General features: G+C 41.6%; 1 protein-coding gene across 9 annotated transcripts; it reads left to right on the top strand.

The window, feature by feature from the left end:
- On the top strand, positions 1-27,494 carry ZNF557 (zinc finger protein 557). Of its 9 annotated transcripts, none has more exons than XM_023584265.2 (9): positions 1-424; positions 1,155-1,245; positions 15,440-15,547; positions 21,499-21,621; positions 22,305-22,396; positions 23,002-23,128; positions 23,604-23,699; positions 24,184-24,266; positions 24,737-27,494. In XM_023584265.2, the coding sequence occupies exons 4-9, from the start codon at positions 21,591-21,593 to the stop codon at positions 25,520-25,522; spliced, it is 1,215 nt and encodes a 404-aa protein (XP_023440033.1). In that variant the 5' UTR covers positions 1-424; positions 1,155-1,245; positions 15,440-15,547; positions 21,499-21,590; the 3' UTR covers positions 25,523-27,494. The 9 variants fall into 9 exon arrangements, with proteins under 9 accessions (XP_023440033.1, XP_004477223.1, XP_004477225.1 ...); XM_004477168.4 differs by having other exon boundaries at positions 25-424; positions 24,740-27,494; XM_004477165.5 differs by having other exon boundaries at positions 339-789.
- The last annotated feature ends 270 nt before the right edge of the window (positions 27,495-27,764 follow it).

Genomic DNA, 27,764 nt, shown 5'->3' with positions numbered 1-27,764 from the left:
CCCCCACTCCCCCACCCCCGCCACAGACACACCCTGATCCGCCCTCCAAGTATCATGGCCGCCCTCAGCCCGGCTCTACTCCCAGCCTCCGGTCCCGTCTCCGCCCATATCCCGCTGTCGCCCTCAGCTCCATCCTTCAGGCCCACTCCCCGCCCAGCCTGGGCCTCGTCTCCGCCGCGGGGCTTCCCCGGCTTCCCGCGGCCGCTCCGGCCCCAGGGCCCGGCCTTGTCCTCTAACGAGAACACCCTGCCGGAAACTGCGCTACGAGGCCGGCGGCCCCGTCTGGCGCCTCGGCCGGGTACCTCCGACCTCTCCGGGCTGAGACCGGAAGCGGAATTGCCGGGCGCCTGGCGCAGGCGCCGAGCCGCGGGTTTTCAGGACCCTGTGGTCGGCGCGTCGGGCTCCGCTTGAGGGGCTGGACTCGGTGAGCGGCTGGAGGGATGGGGCTTGGTTCGCCGTCCGGGGAGGTGCGCGGGCCGCGAGCAGCCTCCTTCCGCTGTCGCGCATCCCTCACGGGAGCCACGTTTCCTCCCCTGGGGTCTCGAGTCAGCCCGTAGCTGCCGTTGCCCCCCAACTCGGGACGCTGCGCCTTCTCCTCAGAGAGCCTGTCATCATCCTCTCTCCCGGCAGCCCTCGTCCAGGGAGACATTTTTGGATGCCAGAAATGGGGCAGAGGGTGCGGAGTTTGCTACTGGCATCTGGTGACCGGAGGCCAGAGATCCAGCTAAGCATCCTGCAAAGCATCCTAATGCACTGGATTGTCTGGCTCCAAATGTCCATAATGCCGAGGTTAGGAAACTACTTGAAAATCTGTGAAGTCCTGAATAATCTGCAAATTATTTAAAATTCATTTGGGTCACCTAAAGGAATAATGAGTGACAAGATGTGTTTAAAGTGGCTGGAGTCACCATAAACTCTCACCAGCCCAATGAGTTGAGCAAATCAAAATGCATACAGTCCTAAGCTGCTTTCTCCCATCTTGGGGAGCAGATGGCTGGATAGAAACCGAATAAGTCCAGTCACACCCAACAAGCTGGGCCTTTCTGACACATTAAATCAATAAGTTAAAAAAAAAGTGATTGGGGTGGCCTTTATATCCAAAGCTCTATTACTCTCTATGAAAGGTCTCAATCTTTGTGCCTTTTCTTCCCCAGAAAAGAAAAGCATCTCTCAAGCTTAGGTTTGTGTTGAAATTAGCCTCAAGGTCCACCTGTCCTCACTGATTGTGGCTTTCTGTAAGACCAGGTAAGTACCATGGGGAACTGGCAACAACAGAGTTCCAGAGCCTTCTCATAGAAGGACTGTTAATGGGCTTTCCTATGCTCAAGTTGTAAATACAAGGAATCGATAAGGGTGAGGTTATCATTAGAAAAATTATTTATGTTTGATGGATTATATTCAGGGGAAAGATACAAAGGTATGTGTAGGTATGTGTGCATAAAAAAGTCAATAAATACAGTTTGTTATTAGGGTTCTCTGGGGAAACAGAACCAATGGGAGATATCAGTAAATATTATGAGATTTTATAAAATTGTCTCATGCGACCGTGGGGGTGCATGAGTCCACAAATGCCATAGGGCAGGCTACAAGCCAGGAACCCTGATGAAGGTTGTCAGTTAGTTCTTCAGGAGAAGCTGGCTGGCTGTCAGAAATAGAGATGGGAATTCTCTCCCTGAATGCTGAAATCACTTCTCTTTTAAGGCCTTGAACTCATTAGATGAGACATCTCTCATTGCAAAAGGCAGTCTCCTTAGTTAATTGTAGATGTATTCAGCCATAGATTCAGTCAGCTCACTGATGATTTAAGTACACAAAATGCCCTTGCAGTACAATTAGCCCAATGCTTGCTTGACAAAACAACTGGGCACCATTACCTGACCAAGTTGACAAAATTCCATACCAAAGAATTTCAGGATTTTATAAATAAACATAAATATGTAAGTTTTTTGCATGTATATAAGTATTACAACTCTTCTTAATAAGGACTAATAGGATTATGCAGCAATATTCCTCAAGCCAGTTCCACTTGACTTCCAAAGGCCACCACAACTTCAAAATATAACAGCAACCAAGGTAAAACATAATTTGGCTTCTTTAAATTAGGTACAAAAAATTTAAAATTGAACTGACCAGTAGCTAGATGTGTTTTGAGCAAGTAGATTTTTTTTCGTAATGAGATTTAAAATCATTTTGAAGAATTATTAAGCAACAACTTGTAGTTTTAAGTGTAGGGCACCAGCTTCCAAAAAGACTGTCCTTAGGGTTTTTACTAATTGTGTATTTGTGCCTTTTTCATTCTAGCTTTCCTATAACATTCTTGAGAGGAATGTTTGCTTGTCATTCAATAGATATTCCTTGAGTACACAATTCAGGGTAACCCACTGTATAAATCAGGGTTCTGCAGAAACAGAACCAATATTTATTTACTCCTACAATTTATTTGTGTCCCCCAAATCAATATTTACAGTGCTTTTGCTGCCATTTGTAGAGAAGCTTAGAGTGGCAAAAAGAATTTTAGTTGCCCATTGTGCATGTTCCCATTTGAGGTCAAACATGGTGTTACTCTGCCTTCTTGTTTCAGCTCTCACACTATAAACAAGTGTCTTTTTGATGGTCCTTTCAGGCCCATGTTTTTCAAATTTTATGTTTTGTGTTGATTTCCCTGTTTAAAATGGCCTCCAAGTGTAGTGCTGAAGTACTGTCTAGTGTCCTAAAAGCAAGAAGGTGTACCATACAAAGAAATACATGTATTAGAGAAGCTTTGTTCAAGCACAAGCTACAGTGATGTTGCTTGTCAGTTTGTTGCTATTGAGTCAACAACATATATGAATTAAGGAATCTTGAAAAAGAAATATACATAATATACATAAATATTCATAAAAAGAAATATACATAAGAAATACACATATCTATTAATTAATTAAAATATTGTTACCAGAGGATTGCAGGAACTTAACTCTCTATTTCCCCTGGGAATAATGTTTCCATATTCACTAATAGTGTTTGCAGTGACTTTATTCACTATAACTACTGCAAATAACAAGAATCAGCTATACCTATTAAGAGATTTATTTTAAGGAATTGGCTTACATGAGTGTGGAGTCTGGCAAGTCTGAAATCTGTAGGGCAAGCTGGCAGGCCGGAAACTCAAGCAGGATTTCTATACTATAGTCTGAAAGCAGAATTCGTTCTGTTCCAAGAAATCTGTTTTTGCTCTATGGCCTTTAACTGATTGGAGGGGGCTAACTGACATTGAAAGTAATCTCTTTTCCTTAAAGTCAGCTGATCATTGCTGTTAATCACATCCATAAAGTATCTTCACACAATATCTAAACTAGTGTTTTAACAAACAAGTTGACATAAAATTAACCATCAAACCAACCATCCCAGTTTGTTCAGTACTGAGAGGTTTACCTTGACAGTGAGTGTTAAAACCAGGACACTCTAGTGTCCATCCGTGGATGAATGGATAAACAAGATGTGGTTTTTACATACCATGGAATATTATTCCGTTATGAAAAGGAATTAAATTCTGATTTAGTGCTGTAACAGAACCTTAAAGGCATCATGTTGGGTGAAATAAGCCAGACACAAAAGGAAAATAGTATATGATCTCACTTATATGGAATAATTAGAATATGCAAATTCATAGAGTTAGAAATTAGGATACGGGTTACCAGGGGCCATAGTGCAGGTGGGAAATGGGGAGTTAATGCTTAATTGGTAAAGAATTTCTGTTTAGTGATGGAAATGTTTTGGTAATGAATGGTGGTGGTAGCACAACATTGTGAAACTTATTAATACCACTGGGTTGTTTACATGAGAGTGATTAAAATGGGGGCATTTATGTTGTATATATGGTACCATAACAAGAACTTTTTTAAAAGCAGAACTTTACAACACAAAGAGCAAACCCCGATGTAAAGCGTAAACTATGATTAATAATAATATTGATTCCTCACAGCAAATATTTGTTAAACACTAATGCAAGATATAGGAAAACTTGGGGGGAGGGGGATGTGACAAGATAGTTCTAGGCAAACTAGGACGGTTGGTTACCTCTTTAAGCCAATATCTGTTCCAAATTCATAGGGACCATTAACAATCAAAACAAACCTTATCCTTCCCCCATAGAACTTATATTCCAGTGGGGAAGATGGATTTTGAACAATTAATGACCAGAGTAATCTAGAAGCCTGGAACAAGAGCACTCGATCCAAGGAAACAAGGAAGCCCTCTTGGAAAGGATTGATATTTAAATTGAGAACTGAAGCACAGGTCAGATTTAGCTAGTTGTAGGATTGTCTAAGAGAGCATTCCAGGTGGAGAGAACGGCATAAGAAAATCCCTGAAGCAGAAGAAAGCCTGGTATGCTCTATGAACTAAGAACAGGGATGACTGAATCTCACAAAACAAAGGAGAAAATGCTATGAGCCAGACCAGAGAGTGAGGCAAGCAAGATCAGATCAAGCTTTTACTTTGGACTCAATTCCAAAGCAAGTGGGAAGACACCCTGGGTAGGACAATAAGATTTGAAATATGGTCTAAATAAATGGGTTGGAAATGGACTTGAGGATTAAGAATGAAGACTTAAGAGGCAAGATAGGGAGTGCTAGGAATAAGTTTATAAATAAATGTTTGTTCCCTAGTCCTGGGTGATGGTCATGGAGTAGGAAAGAAGAGAAAGATCTATCTGTATAGAACAGAGAGGACTTAGTGATGCTTTCATTCAAGTCTGCATTTGTCAGATGGCACAGAGCACTTACTACGTGCCTAGCACCTGTCTATACCAACCTGCAGGCATTCTTCTCACTCAGATCATAGGCCCACCCTCACTTTTGCCATTCCCAGGGTCCCGCCTCCACATCCTAAGAGAGGTCAGGCCCGTGCATGTCTTATGCTGCCCTGTCCACTGCAGTAGCCACAAGCCACATATAACTATCTCACTTTAAACTAATGAAAATGAAATACAGTTAAAATTAAAATTCAGTTCCTCAGTTGCACTAGACATATGTTAAGTGCTTATAGCCATCTACCAACTCCTGTATTAGACAGCACAGAATTGTAGGTCACTGATGTAAGGTGCCCTACCATCTTCCAGCACTGATATTCAAGGGAGGTAGAAATAGCTGAAGCTGTTAACTGAACAGAGACCCCTCCTGCCCTAACAGGAGACTCCAGTGCCAAAAGACCTTGAAGGGATACTCGGGGCCTAAAAGTGTCCCAGGCACTTTCTCTGCCTGCTCTCTTGGAGACCCAAAGAATTTGTTGGCTCTCAACACTCCCTCATTTCTCTGCACAATGACCAAAACTATCCACAGCTTCAAATTGCATACCCAGTGAGGAGAAAGAAGACACTGTTTACCTGTACAGGGCGGTGAAGTTCTAAACAGTCTGGATCTGCACTTGGTTGTCACTCAGGCTGCAAGGACATTTGATGTGAGATGATATTAGTTTCTTATTGCAGCTTTTACAGATTACCACAAACCTAATGGCTTAAAATAGCATGTGTTTATTCTTTGCCATTCTGGAGATCAGAAGTACTAAATGTTTGAGCAGTATCCTTCTGGAAGCTCCAAGGGAGAGTACATTTCCTTACCTTTTCTAATATCTTAAGGCTGCCTGCTTCCATCTTCTACTGCAGCATAGCTCATTCAAGTCTCTCTCTATGATCTTGGCTTCCACTGTCACATTCCCTCCTCTCACCCTCCTGCCTCCTTCTTTTAAGGATCCCTGTGATTATGTCAGGCCCAACTGGACAGTCCAGGCTATTTCTCCATCTCAAGATCCTTAACTTAATCACATCTACAAAGTCCCTTTTGTCATGTAAGGTAACATTCACAGGCTCCAGGGATTTGGACATGGACATCTTTGGGGGACAGGAGGAATTATTCTGTCTACCACAGAGGCCCAGAAGTCAGAGACACCTGGAACTGTGGTGATTAGATAATGGAGCTTGAGAAGCTACGGGTGGGACCAGAGGAACATGCTGGAGATCCCTGCTTAGTGGCAGATTGGAAATGGCTAAGGAGAAAATAATGCATAAAATGAAAATATTCTAAGTATGGGATCAGTTCCTGGAGTGGGGGACAAGGAACTGCAAGGAAGGTTCCAATAACCTTCTTGCCTGCTCTGCATTGACTCAGTCAAGAGCAGAGGTGACAACCAAAATGGCAATGAAGGCTTTAATTACTGCAACGGAATAAGCAAGAGTTTAGCCCAACAAAAAAGCCGTCGCTCAGCCGTGTTCAATTTTCCTCTATGCAGAGGCGCCACCAGGTGAGGGTCAGATGTTTCAGCAGAGGTGCCTTGGTAATAGCCTCGGTGTAGCAATTCAGATATGGGTAAGAGCATGACTAGCCAGGGAGCCTGAGTCCTTGACAGCATCTCCCTTCAGAGATTGCAGTACCCTGGCTGTGCACCAGGTCTGCACAGGGAGGTGGGCTCTCCTCATGAGGCCTCTCAGGTAAAGCCTTCTCAGTCACCTGTGGTCACGTCTAAAAAATTACAATAGGATTTTGGCCAGGAGCCTGACTCCTCATGCTTCCCTTTTTTTTTTTTTTTTTTTCCTTTTTTTTTGCTTCTTTTTCCTCACATTTCTTGACTCCTTTCCCCTTAGGTTGGCGGGTTTGGGGGTTAGGAAGCCAACATAAATTCCCAGGGCAAAAGGTCTGGAAGGGAATCAGGGCATGACTGTGTTACATGTCAGCTCATATTCCACAAAGGTTATTTTTTATGCTCTGCCTTTACTGGAAAGCCACCCATCTATGCTCACCCCTCTCAGTAATTTGTTTTTTCCTGGTTCAAACTCACTCTCAGTATCACAAATTCCCTTCCCTGCTCACACACATATGCCCTTTAATGCTTTCATATTTGGGGTGCATAGAGAACACTTACACAGAGACTTCAAAAACTCAATCCAGTGAATGAAAGAAATTACCTTGCCACTGTACCTACAGGGCAACACCTATTACAGTGATGAAAGGCAAAATGTCAGAAACAAAGTATTATGGTATTTTTCATTTTTTTAATACCCCAATCTATTTTTTTACTATATTTTAGTTTTTCTAAATTAGTATGTATTCTGTTTCTAATCTTTAAACCCATCATTACAATTTCATTTTCCTATTACTTGAATTTGGCAATGTATTAGGCTTCATTTTTGAAAAAGTTTTGGACCACAGAGGGGTTCAACTTTGGTAGGGGAGGAACACTGGCATGGGGTGTTATTGATGGGGGACACATGGTTGGGGGGGAGTTTTCCAGGGCATGTATATAGGGTGTATAAAAATATTTGGATATTCATTTGGTATTGTCATAGTAGTTAGAGTTACAAATGACAATTGAGGGATTGCTGAGTTCCTAACCAGGGGAGCTCTATCACATTCCCCAATGGAAAAACAACAGTCCCCCAAGTGGAAGGTCAAAGACCAGTGAAGAAAAATGGTCCACTGATGAGCCCTTGAGACTGATGACTATGCTTTTGAGCCTGTGCACCTGAAATTTCAACTAGGCCTAGAGCTGCAGGGTGCCTAAGAGTTACCTCCTGAGAGCTTCCCATGTTGCTCAAATGTGGCCACTCTCTGAGCCAAACCTAGCATGTAAATAAATTACCTTCCCCCCAGCGTGGGACATGACTCCCAGGGATGAGCCTCCCTGGCACCAAGGGATTTCTACCATGCACCTGCTGGTGATGCAACTAGAAAAAAACCATGAATAAAAGGGGGAAATGGTAAAGACAAATGAGTTTATATGGCTAAGAGACTTTAAAATGAGTCAGGAGGTCATCAGAGGGGTCGTGCTTATGCACATCTCAGTAGGATCCCAGAGACAGCCAAAATAGATACAACCCCAGATACTGGTGCCCCTGAGGCCCATGGAAACACACAGGTCGTACAGTCATGGTAGATGGCTCTGGAGTTCAGTGCCTTGTCAATGGGTCCTACCTTGGAATTTGTGCTCCTGAGTGTAACAGATGTGGACTCAGATGTGACCTTTCTACACATGCCTCTTCTGTCACTTTTACTGAACCTATGGTAGGTACTGTGGTTGGTATATGCTCAGGAGACTTGAATCTCTGGACTGTCTATGTGCCAGCTGGACCCTGAGCCTCAGCAGAGTTGCAACTCCTACTTCCCAGTTCGTTGGACTTACCCACGCCAGCTAACAGGGAAGTGAAGATGGTCATCCACCACACCAGGGAACTGAGAGTGCCTACAACTGCAAGCAGGAGAATCACACCCATCAACCATGTGGGATATAAGCCCCCTCTCGATTTAGAGGTGGAGTGGACATCACTATCCCAGGGTCTACAGGATGGAGGAATAAAAGATAGATTAGAGTGGACTTACTGGTATTCTACTATAGAGCTATTGTGACTCTAGCAATGGAAGAAATTGTATCATTGATGTGGAGACGTGACCACAGTAGTTGTTGAGGGCAGGGAGTGGGAAAAAGAGATGTGAAGTGGGGGCTTTTCGGGACTTGGAGTTGTCTGAAATGATATTGCGGGGTCAGATACTGGACATTATATATCCTGCCATAGCCCACTGAATGGACTGGGGGAGAGTGTAAACTACAATGTAAATTATAATTGATGCGGTGCAGCAGTGCTCCAAAATGTACTCACCAAATGCCATGAATGTGCCACAATGATGAAAGAGGTAGGAGGAGTGGGGTGGGGTGGGGAGGGGGGATATGGGAACTTCTTGTATTTTTTAATGTAACATTATTTGTGATCTATGTATCACAAATAAAGACAACTAAAAAGTAATAATTTTTTTAAAAACCCAATCCATTGAAACAGTGAGTGCAGCATGAGAGCCAGGCTCATGAAGATAGCTGGGGATGAAGTTTTCAGGCTGCAAATACCTGGAGACTGTCTTTTACCATGGAGGGGTTAGTGGAAAAGGGGTAGAAAATTGAGGTTTCAGGTTGATTTTCAGCCCTACCCTAGAGAAAAGGCCCCTTCTCTCACAGGACAATGACTTTTTTTAAAAGTCATTCTTCAGATCCTGGGGGAAATAGGAGATCTACTTAGGTGTGTTTTGTCATTATGGTTGTGTTATGACTGTTGTTAGTCATTGTCTGAGTTGGGGATCTGTGAAATTGGTCAATTCAGTGTGTGTTTGCTCTGTGAGAACAAACGAAACCCTGTGCAATCAGACTTAGATCAAGACCCATTAAGCTTCTGTCCTCCTGAACAGTATTTGATTCAATTAGAACATTAATCTGATTCCAGGTGAGAGGTCTCTTTCTTTGGAACATTGAAGCCCCGTTGAAGGGAACTTTTCAAACAGCAAATGGGAAGGAAGGGTGTGTGGACTTCTCAGAGGGAAAACCTGTGAGCTGAACCCAGAGTGAGTTGCCTGTCCTTAAGTTCAGGTTTCCATACCCTAGCAAAGGACTGAAGGTGTGCTCCGTTGGAGGCTCCCAGCAGCTGTGTGAGTGAGTGTGTTTGATTTATATATGTTTGATTCTGTACCTCCGGGGAAAGGAGACCTGAAAAAAGTCCAGCGTCTACCTCCTTCTCTGAATGTTCAAATTATTATTTCTTTCCTTTCTTTTCCTATGAATAAAAACAATTACCTTATAGTCTGTAGTTGATCTGAGGAAGATTTTCCTTTTCTTTTTCTATGTGAAAATCTGAGTGAAGTATGAGATTGAAAGTGGTATATCCAAGGCATTCCAACTATTTCATTACAGAAGAATTGCAGCTGAGGAGTTCTCAGGAAATGAAATGGGTATACCACAGATGACCAAGTGTTTAGTTTGCATTGGAAGATACTTTTATCTAGAGCACAGATCAACAAACTTTTCCTGTAAAGGGCCAAATAGTAAATATTTTTGGTTTTGTGCACCAGTCACAGCTAGTCAGCTTGGTCATTGTAATGATAAAGCAGCCATAGACAATATATAAACGAATGGCATGGCTCTCTGCCAATAATACAAGTGGCAAAGCCAGATTTGACCTGTGGGCTATAGTTTGCCAGACTAATCTAGAGAAATTTTTGTGTCTCTACCGAATTTTAAAATGTAAACATAAAAATTTCTATACAGTGCAATGGAATTCCTTTTTATTTTTATTTTTTTGTTGTTGGTTATTGTTTCGTTTAGTTATTATTTTATTGTTTGTAATTTACTTTTTTTTAATTTTTTATATTATCTTTTTTAAAGATATGTATATCACACAAAATGTTACATTAAGAAATATAAGGGATGCGGACTTGGCTCAACGGATAGAGCATCTGCCTACCACATGGGAGGTCCGTGCTTCAAATCCTTGACCCATGTGGAGCTGGCCCACGCGCAGTGCTGATGCGCGCAAGGAGTGCCGTGCCACGCAGGGGTGTCCCCCGCCTAGGGGAGCCCCACATGCAAGGAGTGCGCCCCATAAGGAGAGCCGCCCAGCACGAAAAAGTCCAGCCTGCCCAGGAGTAGCACTGCATACATGGAGAGCTGATGCAGCAAGATAATGCAACAAAAAAGAGACACACATTCCTGGGTTGCTGACAAGAATAGAAGGGGACATAGAAGAGCACACAATGAATGGACACAGAGAGCAGACAACTTGGGAGGGGGGGGGGGGGCGGATAAATAAAAAAATAAATCTAAAAAAAAAATAAAAAATATAAGAGGTTCCCATATACCCCAGTCCCCACACCCCCACTCCTCCTACAGCAACAGCTTCTTTCATTAGTATGGTACATTCATTGCATTTGATGAATACATTTTGGAGCACTGCTACACAGCATGGATTATAGCTTATGTTGCAGTTTACACTCCCCCAGTCTATTCAGTGGGTTATGGCAGGATATATAGCGTCCTTCATCTATCCCTTCAGTATTATTCAGGGCAACTCCAATTCCTGAAAGTGCCCCATATCACACCTCTTTTTCCCTCTCTCTGTCTTCAGCAACTCCTGTGGCCACTGTCACCACATCAGTGGTATATTTAATTTCCATTGCTCAAGTCACAATAATTCTATAGTAGAATACCAGTAAGTCCACTCTAGTCCATATTTTATTCCTCTATCCTGAGGACCCTAGGATGGTGATGCCCACTCCACCTCTAAATTGAGAGGGGCTTAGATCCCACATGGCTAGTGGATGTGATTCTCCTGCTTGCAGTTTTAGACTCTCTCGGTTCCTTGGAGTGTTGGTTGACCATGCTGACCTCCTTGTTAGCTGACCTGGGCAAGTCCAATGAACTGGAGAGTAGGTGTTGTAACTCAGCTGAGGCTCAGGGCCTAGCTGGCACATGATACTACAGAGATTCAAGTCTCCTGGGCATACACCAACCCCAAGACCAACTGCAGGTTCAGAAAAAGTGACTGGGGTTTAAGATATATTTAGGGGATTTGAATCTCTGGACTGACAATAGGATAGCAGGCCCTGAGCGTCAACAGACTCCAGCTCCTACAATCTGATTTATTGGACTCACCTCACTCAGCTAAGATGGAGTTAAAGAAGGACAACCACCACACCATGGAGCCTAGAGTGCCTACAACTGAAAGCAGGAGGATTGCATCCAGTATCCATGTGGAATCTGAGCCTCCTCCTGACATAGAGGTGCAATGGACACAACCAATCCAAGGCCCACAGAGAAAAGGTGGCTTTGGAATGGGAAAAGTGGACATGGTGGCTGATGGATATGGGGAATGGCAGGAAAAGATGAGATGTGGAGGCGCCTTTGGGACTTGGAGTTGCCCTAGATGGTGCTTCAGGGGCAATCACCGGACATTATAAATCCTCCCAGGGCCCACTGGATGGAATGTGGGAGAGTATGGGCCATGATGTGAACCATTGACCATGAGGTGCAGAGATGCCCAGAGATGTACTTACCAAATGCAATGGATGTGTCATGATGAAGGGAGTGAGTGTTGCTGGGGGGGAGGGGGGGGAGTGGGGGGGGGGAGTGGGAGGGGGAGGTTGAATGGGACCTCATATAATTTTTTTTTAATGTAATATTTTTACAAAATCAATTTAAAAAAATGAAATCAGTTTACAAACAAAAAAAAAGAAAAGAAAAAAAGTAAAAGTGACAGGAGGGGCATGTATAGAGAAGTCACATCTGAATCCAGTTCCATCACATTCAGGAGCACAAATTCCAAAATAGAGCCCACTGGCAAGGCACTGAACTCCAGAACCATCTGCCATGACCATAGGACCTGGGTGTCTCCGTAGCCCTCAGAAGCACCACTACCTGGGGTTGTATCTACTTTGTCTCTCTCTCAGATTCTGCTGAGACATTTGTAAGCGCCACCCCTCTCATGATCTCCTGACTCATTTTGAAGTCTCTCAGCCATATGAACTCAATTGTCTTTATCATTTCCCCCTTTTATTCAAAGTCTTTCTAGTTGCATCACCAGCTTGTGCTTGGTAGTAATTCCCTCGGCACTAGGGAGGCTCATCCCCGGGAGTCATGTCCCACGCTGGGGGGACGGTAATGTATTTATATGCTGAGTTCGTCTTAGAGAGTGGCCATATTTGAGCAACATGGAGGCTTTCAGGAGGTAACTCTTACGCACCCTTCAGCTGTAGACCAAGTTGAAATTTCAAGCACACAGGCTCATAAGCATAGTCATCAGTATCAAGGGCCCATCACTGGACCATCCTTCTTCACTGGTCTTTGCCCTTGCATTTGGGGGATTGTTGCTATTCCATTGGGGACTGCGACAGAACTCCCCAGGATGGGAACTCAGAACTCCCTCATTTGTCATGTGAAACTACCCACTACGTCAATACCCAACTAACATCTGAACATATCTGTATACTCTATATGCATGCTCTGGAGAACTCCCTCCCACTCATGCATCCGCCATCAATGGCACTCCACACCATTGCTCCTCCCTTGCCATAATTGAACCCCTCTGTGATCCAAAACTCGACCCAGCAATTCCAGTGCTGGGTATATACCCAGAAGAACTGAAAACAATGAGACGAGCCGATATATGCACACCAATGTTCATAGCAGCATTAGTCACTATTGCCAAAAGTTGGGATCAGCCCAAATGCCCATCAACAGATGAATGGATAAACAAAATGTGATATATACGTACAATGGAATATTATTCTGCTGTAAGAAGGAATACAATACTAACACACAGGCTAACACGGATGAGTCTTGAGGACCTTATGTTGAGTGAAGCAAGCCAGGCATCGAAGGACAAATGCTGCAAGGCCTCTCTGATATGAATTAAGCAAATCAAGCTGTCTCAAAGAGCTAGAGACTGGAAGATAGGCTTACAGGAAATAGGGAAGGAGAGGAAGTTTGTGAGCCAATGCCCACACAGGCAAAATCTATGATAAAGTGGAGGTAAGTAGTTGTGCAGTGAAGGGATAAGATGGGGGTATAGAGATACTATTGGGTTCGGCTTTGCAGGCTTGATGGGGGCTAGGGTTGGGAGGATGGGTCAGAATGACTGGGGGGAAAGTGGGGGGTGGGGTCCAGGTCAACATGGGAGATTGTCACGGAACTGGTTGAAACTATAATGTTGAGAAAACTCTTCAGAAAATATAATGAGGAAGGGTTACTGGTTTAAGGTGTTAGGTGGGAGGCATCTGGCACGGGGTGCACCTGGGGCAGGCTTCTAGGGAGTGTGTGGGTGCTCATCATGTCATAGTGTGTTATATCAGTGGGTGGAGACCTATACAATTAGTGGGAAGGTGTTATACCTCCATCCTGGAGAGACCTGATCTAAAACAAAGGGGAGGGTGTCTCTCGAGAGCATGGGTGGCTCCCAGTGGGGGAGGACAGGCTAGTGTGTCAAGCCCCAGCATTGTTGCAAGTATCTATGAATCTTGTCCTTCAAGCAGTGAAGCTTGGTTGTCACTGTGGACCCCGAGGGGAGGGGCAGAGGGACATAGAATAGATGGAAGAGGCTGTAACTGGGGGGCAATGCAAGTGTTCTGCATGATCATGCAACAGTAGATACAGGCCACATTAAATATCACCAAAAATATATAAAGGTGTATAGTCTAAAGTGTAAACCATAATGTAATGAAAAAACTTTTTAAGTGTACAGTCTAAATGTAAACAATAATGTAAAACAATGTAAACATGGTATTTCAATATTTGTCCATCAGTTGTAGCAAATATAACATCCACATGTAAAAAGATAATTCCTGGGGCAGGGGAAAAGGGGGGAGAATGTTAGGTATATGGGAGTCCCCTATATTCTATATGTGACTTTACTGTGACCTAAAACTTTTTTGAAGACATAATTTTAAAAATGATGTAAGACACTGAGGAAGAAATGAAAGAGATTGTACATACAGGGCAATACCTATTATAGTGATGAAAGGCAAAACATCAAAAAAATTTTATGATATTTTTTCAATACTACAATTTATTTTTTCTAAATTATTATGTATTTTATTTCTAATCTTTAAACCTATCATTACTATTTCATCTTCCATTTTAACTTATATAAAAAGTACATGGAAAACGGACTTTGGCCCAGTGGTTAGGGCGTCCGTCTACCATATGGGAGGTCCGCGATTCAAACCCCGGGCCTCCTTGACCCGTGTGGAGCTGGCCATGCGCAGCGCTGATGCGTGCAAGGAGTGCGGTGCCACGCAAGGGTGTCCCCCGCGTGGGGGAGCCCCACGCGCAAGGAGTGCGCCCGTGAGGAGAGCCGCCCAGCGTGAAAAGAAAGAGCAGCCTGCCCAGGAATGGCGCCGCCCACACTTCCCGTGCCGCTGACGACAACAGAAGCGGACAAAGAAACAAGATGCAGCAAATAGACACCAAGAACAGACAACGGGGGGCGGGGGGGGGTATTAAATAAATAAATCTTTAAAAAAATAAAAATAAAAAAATAAAAAAAATAAAAAGTACTACCCAATGTTTATTTAAGTCCTGGGAAGGACTTTAAAGGCTGCCAGGAAAATTGGGAGATCAAGGCAAATGTTCTAATGCCTTAAATATACTACCCTGATAGAAAAAATGGGAGAAAGTTAAAGCAGAGACTCTGTAATCACCTATCACCATATTCCCAATTTGATGTGTCCAAAGAAATTGATATTAGGGGGCTTAATCTAAAAAGATTTTACCTGGAAAAGTTGACTTCACTTATAAAATATTTTATTTTCTTAGAAATTATTTACTTAAATGTTTTATTTTTTTCATTAAAATTTTTCTTTTCACTCCGTTCAAAAATTTAAATGACATGAAAAGGTATACCTTACGAGGTCTTACTCTCACCTTGGTTTCCTTCCATTCCATTCTCTTTACCCCAGCCCCCAATAGGTAATCACTTTTATTGGGTCTATCATGTATTTGTCTTACTTTGTTGGTTTTTTTTTGAGGTACCAGGGCCAGGGAATGACCCCAGGACCTCATATGTTGGAAGCTGGTGCTCAATCACTGAGCCATATTGGCTCCCCTGAGTTGGTTGTTTTTCTGTCTGCTTGTTGTTTGTTTTTTTGTTTTTAAGGAGGCACCAGGAACTGAACCCAGGACTCCCCATGTGGGAAGCAGACACTTAACCACTTGAGTCACATCTGCTCCTGCTATCGTATATTCTTATCCTTCCAAGTTTTAAGTAAGTACTAGCAAATTTATTCCCATTTCTCCTTTTCTTTTTTTCACTAAACATATGCTAGAGATTTTACCATTATTAGTATATACAGTACTCTGCTCCTTTAAGTGGTAAATGATACTTAGAAATGAAGATTCAGGCACTGGGTGTAAGCACCTCTAGAGTATCATTGTGAGAAGCGGACGTGGCTCAACTGATAGAGCATCTGTATACTATATGGAGGGTCCAGGGTTCGATCCCCAGGACCTCCTGACCCGTGTGGTAAGCTGGCCCACATGCAGTGCTGCTGCACCCAAGGAGTGCCCCTATGCAGGGGCTGCCCCATGCGGAAGGAGAGCTGCCCTGCGTGAAAAAAGCGCAGCTTACCCAGGAATGACACCACACACATGGAAAGCTGATGCAGCAAGATGACACAAAAAAAAGAGAGGCAGTTTCCCAGTGCCACCAGATAATGCAAGTGGATGCAGAAGAACACACAGCAAATGGACAGAGAGAGCAGACAATGGGGGTGAAGGGGAAAGAAATAAATAAATCTTTAAAAAAAAAAGAATTTTTGCCTTTCATCCTTTTCCCTAAATAGAGGTAGAAAATACATGAATTTTTTTTAAAGATTTATTTTATTTATTTCTCCCCCTCCCCAGTTGTCTGTTCTCTGTGTCCATTTGCTGTGTGTTCTTCTTTGTCCGCTTCTGTTGTTGTCAGCGGCATGGGAATCTGTTTCTTTTTGTTGCATCATCTTGTTGTGTCAGCTCTCTGTGTGTGCGGCACCATTCCTGGGCAGGCTGAAATTTCTTTCACGCTGGGTGGCTCTCCTTACAGGGCATACTCCTTGCGCATGGGGCTCCCCTACATGAGGGACACCCCTGCGTGGCATGGCACTCCTTGTGTGCATCAGCACTGCACATGGGCCAGCTCCACACAGGTCAAGGAGGCCTGGGGTTTGAACCGCGGACCTCCCATGTGGTAGACGGAACGCCCTATCCACTGGGCCAACTCCGCTTCCCAATACATGACTTTTTAAAAAAAAATTTTTTGTTTTTATCTTGTCTTTATTTTTTTAATGTTACATTCAAAAAATATGAGGTTCCCATATACCCCCCCACCCCCTCACCCCACTCCTCCACCCATAACAACATCCTCCTCCATCTTCATGAGACATTCATTGCACTTGGTGAATACATCTCTAAGCACCGCTGCACCTCATGGTCAGTGGTCCACATCATAGCCCACACGCTTCCACAATCCACCCAGTGGGCCATGGGAGGACATACAGTTTACGGTAACTGTCCCTGCAGCACCACCCAGGACATTCCAACCCCCAAAAATGCCCTCACATCACATCTCTTCCTCCCACTCCCTACCCTCAGCAGCCACCATGGCTCTCCACACCAATGCCACGTTTTCTTCGATTACTAATCATAATAGTTCAATACATGATTTTTTAAATCACGACTTTATATTGATATTTCTAATTCTGATTTAATTTTACAGTGTGTTTTTCTTACATTTTTACTTTATATTTACTTTTCTGTTATACTGAAAATATTGGCTCTTAATAGCATTGATTTATTTACTTATTGGTATTCTTCTTCAGTGTATATTTTTAAAAATTATCCTCAGAAATGTTGCTGTCCTTACCCAAAACAACATATGCACCCAAGGTTATTCACTGTAGCATTATTTTGAGCAGCGAAAGATGGAAAATAACTCAGTAGGAAATGGGTTAAGTTAGTAATGTCTTAGTTACCTAGGCTGCCATAGCAAAGTACCACATACTGGGTGGGTAACTTTAAACAACTGAAATTTATTGCCTCACAGTTCTGGAGGCTAAAAACCTGAAATCAAGGTGTGGGCAGGGATGTGCTCCTCTGAAACCTATAGGAAGTATCCTTGTTTCCCTCGTCCTAGCTTTTGGTGGTTTGCCAGCAATCCCTGATATTCCTTAGTTTGCAGCTGCCACACTTCATTCTCTACCTGCATCATCACATGGCCTTCTCCCCTGTGTCTGTCCATGTTTATGTCTAAATTAACCTCTTTTTATAAGGACACCAGTCATTTGGGTTAGAGACCATACTAATCTAGTTCAACCTCATCTTAACTAATCACATCTTCAAAGAACCTATTTCTAAATAAAGTTACATTGATGGAACTGGGAGGTTAGGACTTTCACGTATCTTTTGCAGGGCACAGTTCAGCCCATAACAGAAATATAATTTGTTTTAAAGTCACGTGAAATAATTCTTTTTCTTCTGTTTGATCATATTTCCAATTTGTTATACAGTTAGATTCATTTAATTATTTTCAATTTAGACAATTGCAGTTTTATTTTTTTAAGGAAGGCTCCAAATTCAAAACTATATGTTAAGGTATGTTAAGGAAAGTTTCAATTCCATTCCTGTCTCCCCACTTCCCAATATTCTCCCATCCCTATTAGTCACCTTTTACATTCGTTTTATCCTCTCGGCATTTCTTTTCCACATATAAGCAAATAAAGGTGTGTATTTATATATACTTATATTCTGCCATTTCTCTTCTTATAAAAAGGAAACATTCTGTATGCACGGTGTGATGGTTAGCCTAATGCATCAACTTGGCCAGGTAATGGTGCCCAGTAGTTTGGTCAGTCAAGCACTGGCCTAATTGTTACTATGAGGACCTTTTTTTTGAACTTAAATCATTAGTAAGTTGAGTGCATCTGTGGCTGATCACATCTACAGTCAACTGGGGAGATTGTCTTCAGTAATGAGAGATGTCTTATCCAATCAGTTGAAAACCTTAATAGGAGAAATTATGATTTCAGCAATCAGAAGAAAAAGAATTTTCATCTCTACTTCAGCCAACTAGTTCCTCCTGGGGAATTCATCAAGGGCATTCATCAGAGATCCTGACTTGCAGCCTGCCTTATGGAATTTGGACTTGTACACCTCCTTAAAGACAGCTTTAAAAATCTGATAATATTTACAGATATTTCCTGTCTATTCTATTTCCTTAGAGAAACCTGACTAATGCACATGGCTTTGTACCTTGATTTTTTTTATTGTTACTTAAATTTTGGGGGTGTATTCTCTGTCAGTACTTAGACATCTTCTCCATGTTTTTTAAGGCTGCACGTTCCCCAATTTATGAATATCCTACAGTATAATCAACCAGTTCCCTACAGTGGTCACTTATGTTTTTTCTAACCTGGTACTATTATAAATAATGCTACAGTGAATAGTATTACATGTATCTTTTTGACATTTTTGTATCTTTGAGATAGATTTATAGAAGGGGATTGAAGGGAAAATGTTTTTGCAGTTTTGCTTGGCTTTCCCAAATTTCCTTCCATAAGAGTTGTACACCAGCAGTATATGAGAATGTCCTTTGATACAGCCTTGACAGTAGAGAGTATTGTCTACTTTGCTTTTGTTTAAATAATAGATAAGAAATGGTATCAGTGTAGTGGCAATCTTCAATTCTGTCATTGTGAATTAGGTCATTGGTGATTCTACCAAGGGTGTGATTCTTGAGATGGTAGAGGTGGAAATCAGGTTGCACTGTATTAAAGAGTCAGTGGGACACAAATAAATGAGACAGAAAAGAAATAAACTTTGAAAAATCTTGGTTACAATAGGGGAGGGAGACTAGACAGTAAATGGAAAGAAAACTCCGCTCTTGGGATAGAAAGATACTGGGTCAGATTTAAATGGTCCAATAGAGTGGGAGAGGTTAAAGGGAAAGGGTTCATAAGAGTATCCTGTCAACGCAATATACCAGAAATGTGTTGGCTTTTTAATGGAATTTATTATGTTTAAAGCTTACAGTTCTGAGGCTGTGTAAATATCCACATCAGGGCATCATGAGAGATGATCTCTCATCAAAGATTGGTTGCTGATGATCATGGACTCCTTCCACATTACAAGGCACATGGAGGCATCTGCTTCTCTTCCAGCCTTACTTTCTCCCCGAGCTCAGCTGTGGGTGATCAGTTGTATGGCTAGTTTCTCTTCTCGATTTGAGCCTCTCAGGGGCCTCTTCCCAAACCTCTGTGCTCTACTGATTCTAAGTCTGGCCTCCAGACCACTTTCTCTGCCTCTCCAGTTTCTTCTGTCTCTGCCATCTTTTTCTATGTGTCTCTGCTTTCAGTCTTTCATTTATAAAGGACTCCAGCAAGAGAACCAGGACCTACTCTGAGTCACACCTTGCTGAAGTAATCCAAAGAAAGACCCCCACAACTGAATTCAGTCCACTCAAAGAGTCCCACACCCACAGGAATCGATTAACGCCAAGAACGTGATCTTTTCTGGAATCCACAAAAAGCTTCAAACTGTCACAGTGTATAACTCCTTAAAAAAGGCAGAAATGATTGAATACAGAACAGAGGTGCAGAGTATGACCTTATAGAGAAAGGAAGACAACTCCTTGTTTGTAAGAGATGGGGGGCACCATGGCACCAATTGTACTTTTGATGGCAAGACAGGAAGGTAGATTCCTTCTCATGATTATTACTTTGAAAAGTAGAATGCAGGGTCATTTGCTGAAAGTGAGAGTGTGTTTATTATCTTATGCTGCATATTCCATTAATCTCAAACTTAGTAACTTAAAACACTAATCAATAATTACCATCCATCACAGTTTTTGCCAATATCTGCCAGGGTTCAGGATTCCTGGGTTCCTCTCTTCCCAGGGCTTGCTTCTTTCTAGGCTCAGTGTTCCTCGCTTCCCAGGGCTTGCTTTTCTTTCCTCTGTGTGCTTACTTTCCAGGGCTTTCCAGCTTAAGACTTCAACATCAAATTCCAACATCAAAACTCCAACATTAAAAACCCTCAACTCTGTTTGCCATGTCTTTTATCTTTGAGTCCCCACCACCACAGGGCAGGGACTCAACACCCTACTGGCACAAGAGCTTTATGTAATTACTTAACCAAGTAAACCTCTGAAACCAATATAATCTAATATGCCCAGAGGAAAAGACTAATTTACAAACATAATCCAATATTTCTTTTTGGAATTCATCAATAATATCAAATTGCTACATGTGCTGAAAGAAAAGCAATGTGGGTATAAGAGGGTTCAAAGAGAGAGACATTTCTCAACTATTGTTCTAGATGGTGGTGATGACAAAGTCTATGGTGGTACCCATAGAAATATGTAACCAAGAGAGAGAGTCTTCATAAGCTCCAGTCATCCCCATAAGGTGGGGCTGGAAATTGAATGATGGCAGTCAGGATTCAAAGTCTTAAGGGAATGCAGGGTTGTAGCAGGGCATGTGTTTTGACAATTGGGATGGGACCAATGTTACATGAAACTCAGTGAAGCTAAGATTTTAAAAGGGAGCAGAGCACTAAAATAATGGTTGTACTTATTGGGATGAAGGAAAGCAAGTTTTGCAATCACATGGCCCTGAGTTCATAACCTGCTACACAAAGTAAAGATAGAACTTGCATTCTGAAGGCGATTTTAGTTTGCCAGGGCTGCTGTAACAAAATACCACAGAGTAGCTGACTTAAAACCACAAAAAGGTATTATCTTACAGTTCTGGAGGCCAGAAGTGCAAAATCAAGGTGTTATTAGGGCCATACTTCTTCTTAAAGTGGAGAATCCATTCCATTCCTTTCTCCTGGCTTCTGGTGGGTATCCAACAATCCCTGGCATTTCTTGACTTGTGGCAGTATAACTCAAAATCTGCCTCTGTCACATGGCTGGCTTGCTCCCTCTGTCTAAATTTTCACTCCTTTAAGGACTCTAATCATACTGGATTAGGGCCTACCCTAATTCATTTTGGTCTCAAAGCTTCTCTTTACAAATAGGGTCGTATACACAGGACTGGGGGTTAGGTCTTGAACATATCTTTTGGCGAGGCAGAGTTCAACCCATAATGGAAGACATAATGGGCAAGCTAAAATAGAGTTGTACTCAGTCACCTGGAGAGGGAAAGAAGCTATGAATACTTAGTGTTTCCCCAATTATTATAGATCTCTATCCTGAGTATACTGAGTGGAAAAAAAGAAGAGAACATCCTGATCCCATACTGCCCTGTTCAGAAATTTACTGTTTGAATCACAGGATGGCGGCCATTGTTCTCTCTCCTACTTGTGGTAAGTCTTTGTGACCATGCAAACACTCAGAGTCCAGATTTTAAAGACCCCAGAACCCTTGCACAGAGTCCTGTACAAGCAAATACCATGCAATTGTTCAGCTTAAATAATGGGAATTTATTAGCTCATGGTTTTCATCTAAGACCCATCCTAACTCAAGTGGGTCATATCTTAGCTGAAGTAACCTCATCAAAGGGTCCTGCTTACAATGGGTCCACACTCACAGGAATGGATTAAGTTTAAGAACATGTTTTTCTGGGGTACATTTAGATCCAAACCACCACAGTGGTGAATGGATGGGAGCTTTTGAATTATATCTTTAATTATTTTTATAAATTTGTTAAAATAATGGTGATGTCCTTCTGAACTTCAATTTTGTCATCTGTAAAAAGGAATAGTAATCTCTTCCTCCACTGCAGTAAGACTCTTGAGTTCTGTTTTTCTGACCCCAGATAACACAATTTTCACAATTTTCTGCTCTGGTTTCTTATGAATTTGTACATGGTTATGTTTGTGTGTATGTGGATGGATGGATGCTTGTATGGGTGTATTCATATATGCATTTGGGTGGGTATATTGGGAATAGTCAATCACGATAGGTTAAGTAGGAAGGCTTCTAGATTTGTGAAAGTTAGAACATGGGGCAATCCTGGATGTTTGTGACTCATTTCTTTGTCTTCTAGCACAGTCTTCTTCCCTGTACTCAGCCTCTCATGAAAAAGGATCCAGAGAGGACAAAGTATTGGTTAATGGGTTCCTGTCAAGCTGGTTACTGGTGAGTCCAGATATTCCTTTTTCCAAATCATTATTCCTTTGACCAATAATTGGACTTGTTATTTTTCAATGGCCTGGAGCTTGACAGTTAAATCAGGTCCCCAGGTATTCCAGGACCTTTGGGTTTCTTATGATGGGTAAGGGACTTCCCAGAAAATGACAGTCTATCTCAACATTCATTACATTTTTCAAATCTTCCTCCAGGGTCAGTATGTTACTCTGAATGTTTTATGGGAAAGCCAAGGAAAGAGATGACTATATCCTAAGCTCAAGCCATTGTGATCTCCATGGGAAAATCATTCATTCATTTACCAATATTTCTCTGATTTCTGCAATGTCTCTGGACATTGAAGGGAATAAGATTGCAAGAGCTCCCAGTCTAATACTGGAGAAAGAAAATCACCTGTGTGTTCAAGGTACATTTAACCCTGGAAAGATGAGCATTGAGGGCCGAGCCTAGAATTGAATAAGAGGAGACCTCAGAACCTTTCCCGTACATCTTGCACTTTGAGTTTCCCTTCCCCAGTTGTGTCAGCCTTGGCCCTCTTCCTGTCAGCATTGGTGAGAGTAGTCCTTGACTGAGCTGTGATGTTTGCAATGGTGTAGGACTTGGTGACCTTTGAAGATGTAGCTGTGGAGTTCACCCAGGATGAGTGGGCATTACTGAACCCTTCACAGAGAACACTGTACAAAGATGTGATGCTGGAGAACTGCAGGAACCTGGCATCTCTTGGTAAGGCTGATATCATTCCTGGATTTATTGAATGCTTCAGGTAACAAATCTCTCTTAAGTACCTGTTATGTTCTGGGGACTATGCTGGGGATTGAGAAAGCAGTAGTGAATGAAACAGCATGACCCCTATCCTCATGGAACATACTGTCTAGTGCCTTTCCTAGGAATTGAGGATCTCTCCCTTGCCATAACTTGATTTTCTCCATGTTTGAGACTTCTGATAGTGTGTATTCTTTAACTTGAATGTGGGTTCTCTGGACCAGTTATCCCCAGTCACCTTGGATATTGAGTAAAGACACTTGTGTTTTTGTTTCTTGAGCAAGACTTGTTCTGCTCATTAGAATTTAGGTATGAGTATCCTACATCTCCTATCATCACATTTGCCTATCTTCAGAAGCATTGGCTTCAGTTTCATGGAGGGGATTTTTGTTCCTTGCACAGTCCCCCATATCATTTGTCTTTTTTCCATGAATAGGGAAACAAGTTGATAAGCCCAGTCTGATCTCCCAGTTGGAGCAAGATGATAAGGAGTTGAGAAAAGAAAGAGGAATTCTCCCAGGCACCTGTCCAGGTGAGTTACAGGTTCCCTTAGGGAACAGCTCTGACCAGTGACTTCAAGGTGAGGGTGTTAACATTAGGAAATACCAATCAGGGAACTTTGTAAAATGATGTTGTTGTTTTTTTCTGACAAAAATGCTGAGAACATTTGCTATGAGCCTTCTCATGTACTTTCTTCTTTCCTTAATCTTTTCCTTACCATTTTTCATTTACTTTGGTCTCATGAGGAAAAAAAGATTAAGAAGACCTGTCTCTTTTACTTCTTAAACTTAATAGTGCCTTTGTCCAGTTGCTTTCCACTCGGCATTCCTGATAATCCCGTCTTTTTGTGAATCTCAATCATCATACCTTTCTATCAACATAAATATCAATCTTCCTAGAATCCCTTTATAATATATATACCTAAAATTACCATATCAATGTCCCTTATCGTAAACTTTATTCATGTGTGAATTTCTTTTCTTTACCAACATAAATTTCTTCTCAATTTGTTTCAGATTTAGAAACTATACTTAGAGCCAAAGGGTTAAATCGTAAACAGACTGTTTTTAGAAAAGAACCATCTACACATATGAAAACAGTAAGTAAGAGTCACATGAATGATTTCTGGTATTCCATAATAGGCAAATGTCATAAATGAGAAAAGCCACAAAATAGCCAAGAGAGTCATTAAAGGCAGTAGCATTTGCCCAAAAATAAGCGGCATCTTTGGAGAGCTATTGTGAAACTTGTGAATTGGGAAAATAGTTTAACTTACTACCAAACTTGTCTCTTCACTGAGAGTTCCCACAAATTAAAATTTCCATAAATGCGTTTGAAACATAAATTTGTCTTAAATTTATCAAAAAATGCTGTGAGTATGATAAAGACTTGTGGCAAAACATCTATCTTATTTAATGTCTAAGAACTTAAACTGGGCAGAAACCATATATGAGCACTGAAAATAATAAAAATAAAGACATCAAAATTATAATCTTACACATAACAAAGTTTCTGGGGGAGAAAATCCTGTGACAGCATTGAATATCTTAAAAATTTCTTCTCTGTCAGCAGGAGAGAAGTCACTTTGGAGTGAAAGTCAATGAATGTAATCAGTGTTTCAAAGTCTTCAGCACAAAATCTAACCTTACACAGCACAAGAGAATTCATACTGGAGAAAAACCCTATGACTGCAATCAGTGTGGAAAATCCTTCAGCAGTAGTTCCTACCTTACTGTTCATAAGAGAATACACAATGGGGAGAAGCCCTACGAATGCAGTGACTGTGGGAAAGCCTTCAGTAATCCCTCATCTCTTAGACTGCATGTGAGAATTCACACCGGAGAAAAACCCTATGAATGTAACCAGTGTTTTCATGTCTTCCGCACTAGGTGTATTCTCAAGAGGCACAAAAGAGTTCATACTGGGGAGAATCACTATGAATGTAATCAGTGTGGAAAGGCCTTCAGCACCAGCTCCTCCCTTACTGTGCACAATAGAATTCACACAGGGGAGAAACCTTATGAATGCCATGATTGTGGGAAAGCATTCAGGAAACGCTCACATCTGACACAGCATGTGAGAACTCATACCGGAGAAAAACCCTATGAATGTAATCAGTGTGGAAAGTCCTTCAGCAGTAGCTTTTCTCTTACTGTGCATAAGAGAATTCATAATGGAGAGAAACCCTATGAATGCAATGACTGTGGGAAAGCCTTTAATAATCTCTCATCTGTTAAGAAACACTTAAGAACTCACACTGGAGAAAAACCCTATGAATGTATGTATTGTGGAAAATCCTTCAGCAGTAACTCTTACCTTTCTGTGCATAAGAGATTACATAATAGGTCAATATGAATGTAATAATTATGGAAATGCATTCATTGATCCCTCATCCCTCTCTTAACGTGAGAGGACTCACACCATATGTATTAGTTACCTGTTGCAGCATAACATATTGCCTCCAAAACCTACTGGCTTAAAACAATATTTATCTCAGTTTCTGTAGGCCAGGAACAGCATAGCAGTATAGTTCTAGCTCAGGTCTTTTGTGAGGTTGCAGTATAGAAGTTGGCCAAAGCTGCAGTCATCTGAAGAATTTAGGGCTAAAGGGTCTACTTACAAGATGGCTAACTCAAACACCTGGCAAGTTTGTGCTGGTTGCTGACAAGTGGCCTCATTTCCTCACCACAAAGATCTCTACAGGTTGAGTATCTTTCACAGTATGGCAACTGGTTTCCCCCAGAGCCAGTAATCCAGGAGAGAGCATAGAATTCACAATGTCCTTTTTAACCTATCATTGGAAATGACATACCACTACTACTCCCATATTCTGTTGGTCACCCAGATCAACCCTGATAGAGTATGGAAGGGTACTATATAAGGTGTGAATACAAGGAGGTGGAGATCATTGGAAGCCATCTTGGAGCCTGGCTATGAAATCAATGAAGAAAAGCCTTCAGCAAACCCTCATCCTTTAGGTAACATTTGGGAAATCACCCTGGAGAGAAACACTTCGGTATCAATGTGAATGAACCTTCAGATGGAACATTAACTGTATTCTGCACAAGAGAAATCACAGAAGATGAAGTTAACATGTATGTAAGGAATGTGAAAATTTTCCATTTATCCCTCATTGTTCAAGGAGCCATTAAATTATTTTAATATAAGCAATATGGAATAGCATTCAGTATCCCGCACGATAACTCACTTTAGAGTGAAACCTATGAGTGAAGTCTATATCATAAAACCTTCAACTCAGACTTTTACTTTATGCTGCACAAACCCAAGGACTGCAATATCTATAGAAAATTTTTAGTAATATGTCATTTGGGAGGGGCATGAGCATTCACAGGTAAAAAAATGTCATCAGATTGGAAAAGCCTTTAGGGGACACTCATCCCTTAAGATATGTGAAAAATCACACTACAGGAACATTGTATTTGAGGGATGTGGAAAAGCCTATAGCACAGACATTCACATTACTAAGCAATACAATTTAGTGAGATGCTCTGGATTTAAAGACTGGGAAATGCTTTATCATTCCTTAGGAGATGTGAGAAGACCCATTTAATTCTATCAGTATTGGAAAGCCTTGTTTTTCTACATTCCTTAAACTTTGGGACCTCACACCACAAAGAACTTGTGAATATAAAGTGAGTAAGGGAAAGGCTTCAGTGAGACATAAAGGCAAAATATGAAAACTCTCCCTGGATGTAAATTCTGAGTCTATTAATTGGGGGAAGCTTCCAGTGATGCCTCTTTGTACATTACAACTCAAATGAGGGAAGCAGTGTAGGAGTATAGATATGAGGATGCCTCAGCCTCAGCGCTTCACTGGGTGGCCACAGAGAAATCTATACTGGGAATGAAAAGCTCAAGTGTTCTACATGTGGTATTACCTTTATCAGTGTCCCATGGTGAGGTTGGGTCACTAATTTTAAGTCTATTGCTCCAATGTAAACATTTATGGCTATACATATCCCCTCAAATAAACCTAGGTTACATAACTTTGTATGCAGTATGTTCATTATAATTAGCTCTTAAAAGATCATGAAATTGTACGCTTAAAAAAACCTTTTCTGAATATCTTCTTCATAGTTTAATTTGTCATAATGGGCCATCTGCCATATCACTTTTTCCTAATTTAATAGCATTTTTGTCAGAGTAGATGGTCTTTATGATACTGATTCTTTTTTTATCTTTCCTTTCTAGTATGGCAAATACTTTTAGTTTCTTCCTCAATGTTCATTATCCCCTACTTGCTAAAATAAAAATATTTTGTGCCAGTCATCAGTAAGCAGTATTAAAAATATTCTTATCTACCAAACTTCAAGAGGCTTTGTTCCATTCAGTGGGCCATGAGAAGTAGAAGTCACTGAGGGAATATGATCTGGTTTGTTCTCACCTATTTTCCTTTCAGTTTACCTATTCTTGGGGATGGTTATTACAAGTGTCAACTTGTTTGGTCAAGCCTGAATGTTACTCTAAGGGTATTTTGTAGATGGTATTTGAATCTGTAATTAGTTGAATCTCTCTGATTAGCAAAGGAGATTGCCCTTAGTAATGTGGGAATGTGGTGATTTGGAGCCATGTAACC

The sequence above is a fragment of the Dasypus novemcinctus genome, chromosome 19, assembly GCF_030445035.2.
Source record: "Dasypus novemcinctus isolate mDasNov1 chromosome 19, mDasNov1.1.hap2, whole genome shotgun sequence".
Taxonomy (NCBI): Eukaryota; Metazoa; Chordata; class Mammalia; order Cingulata; family Dasypodidae; genus Dasypus; species Dasypus novemcinctus.
The sequence above is the reverse complement of the archived record's forward strand: the minus strand, read 5'-3'. Positions and strand labels throughout refer to the sequence as shown.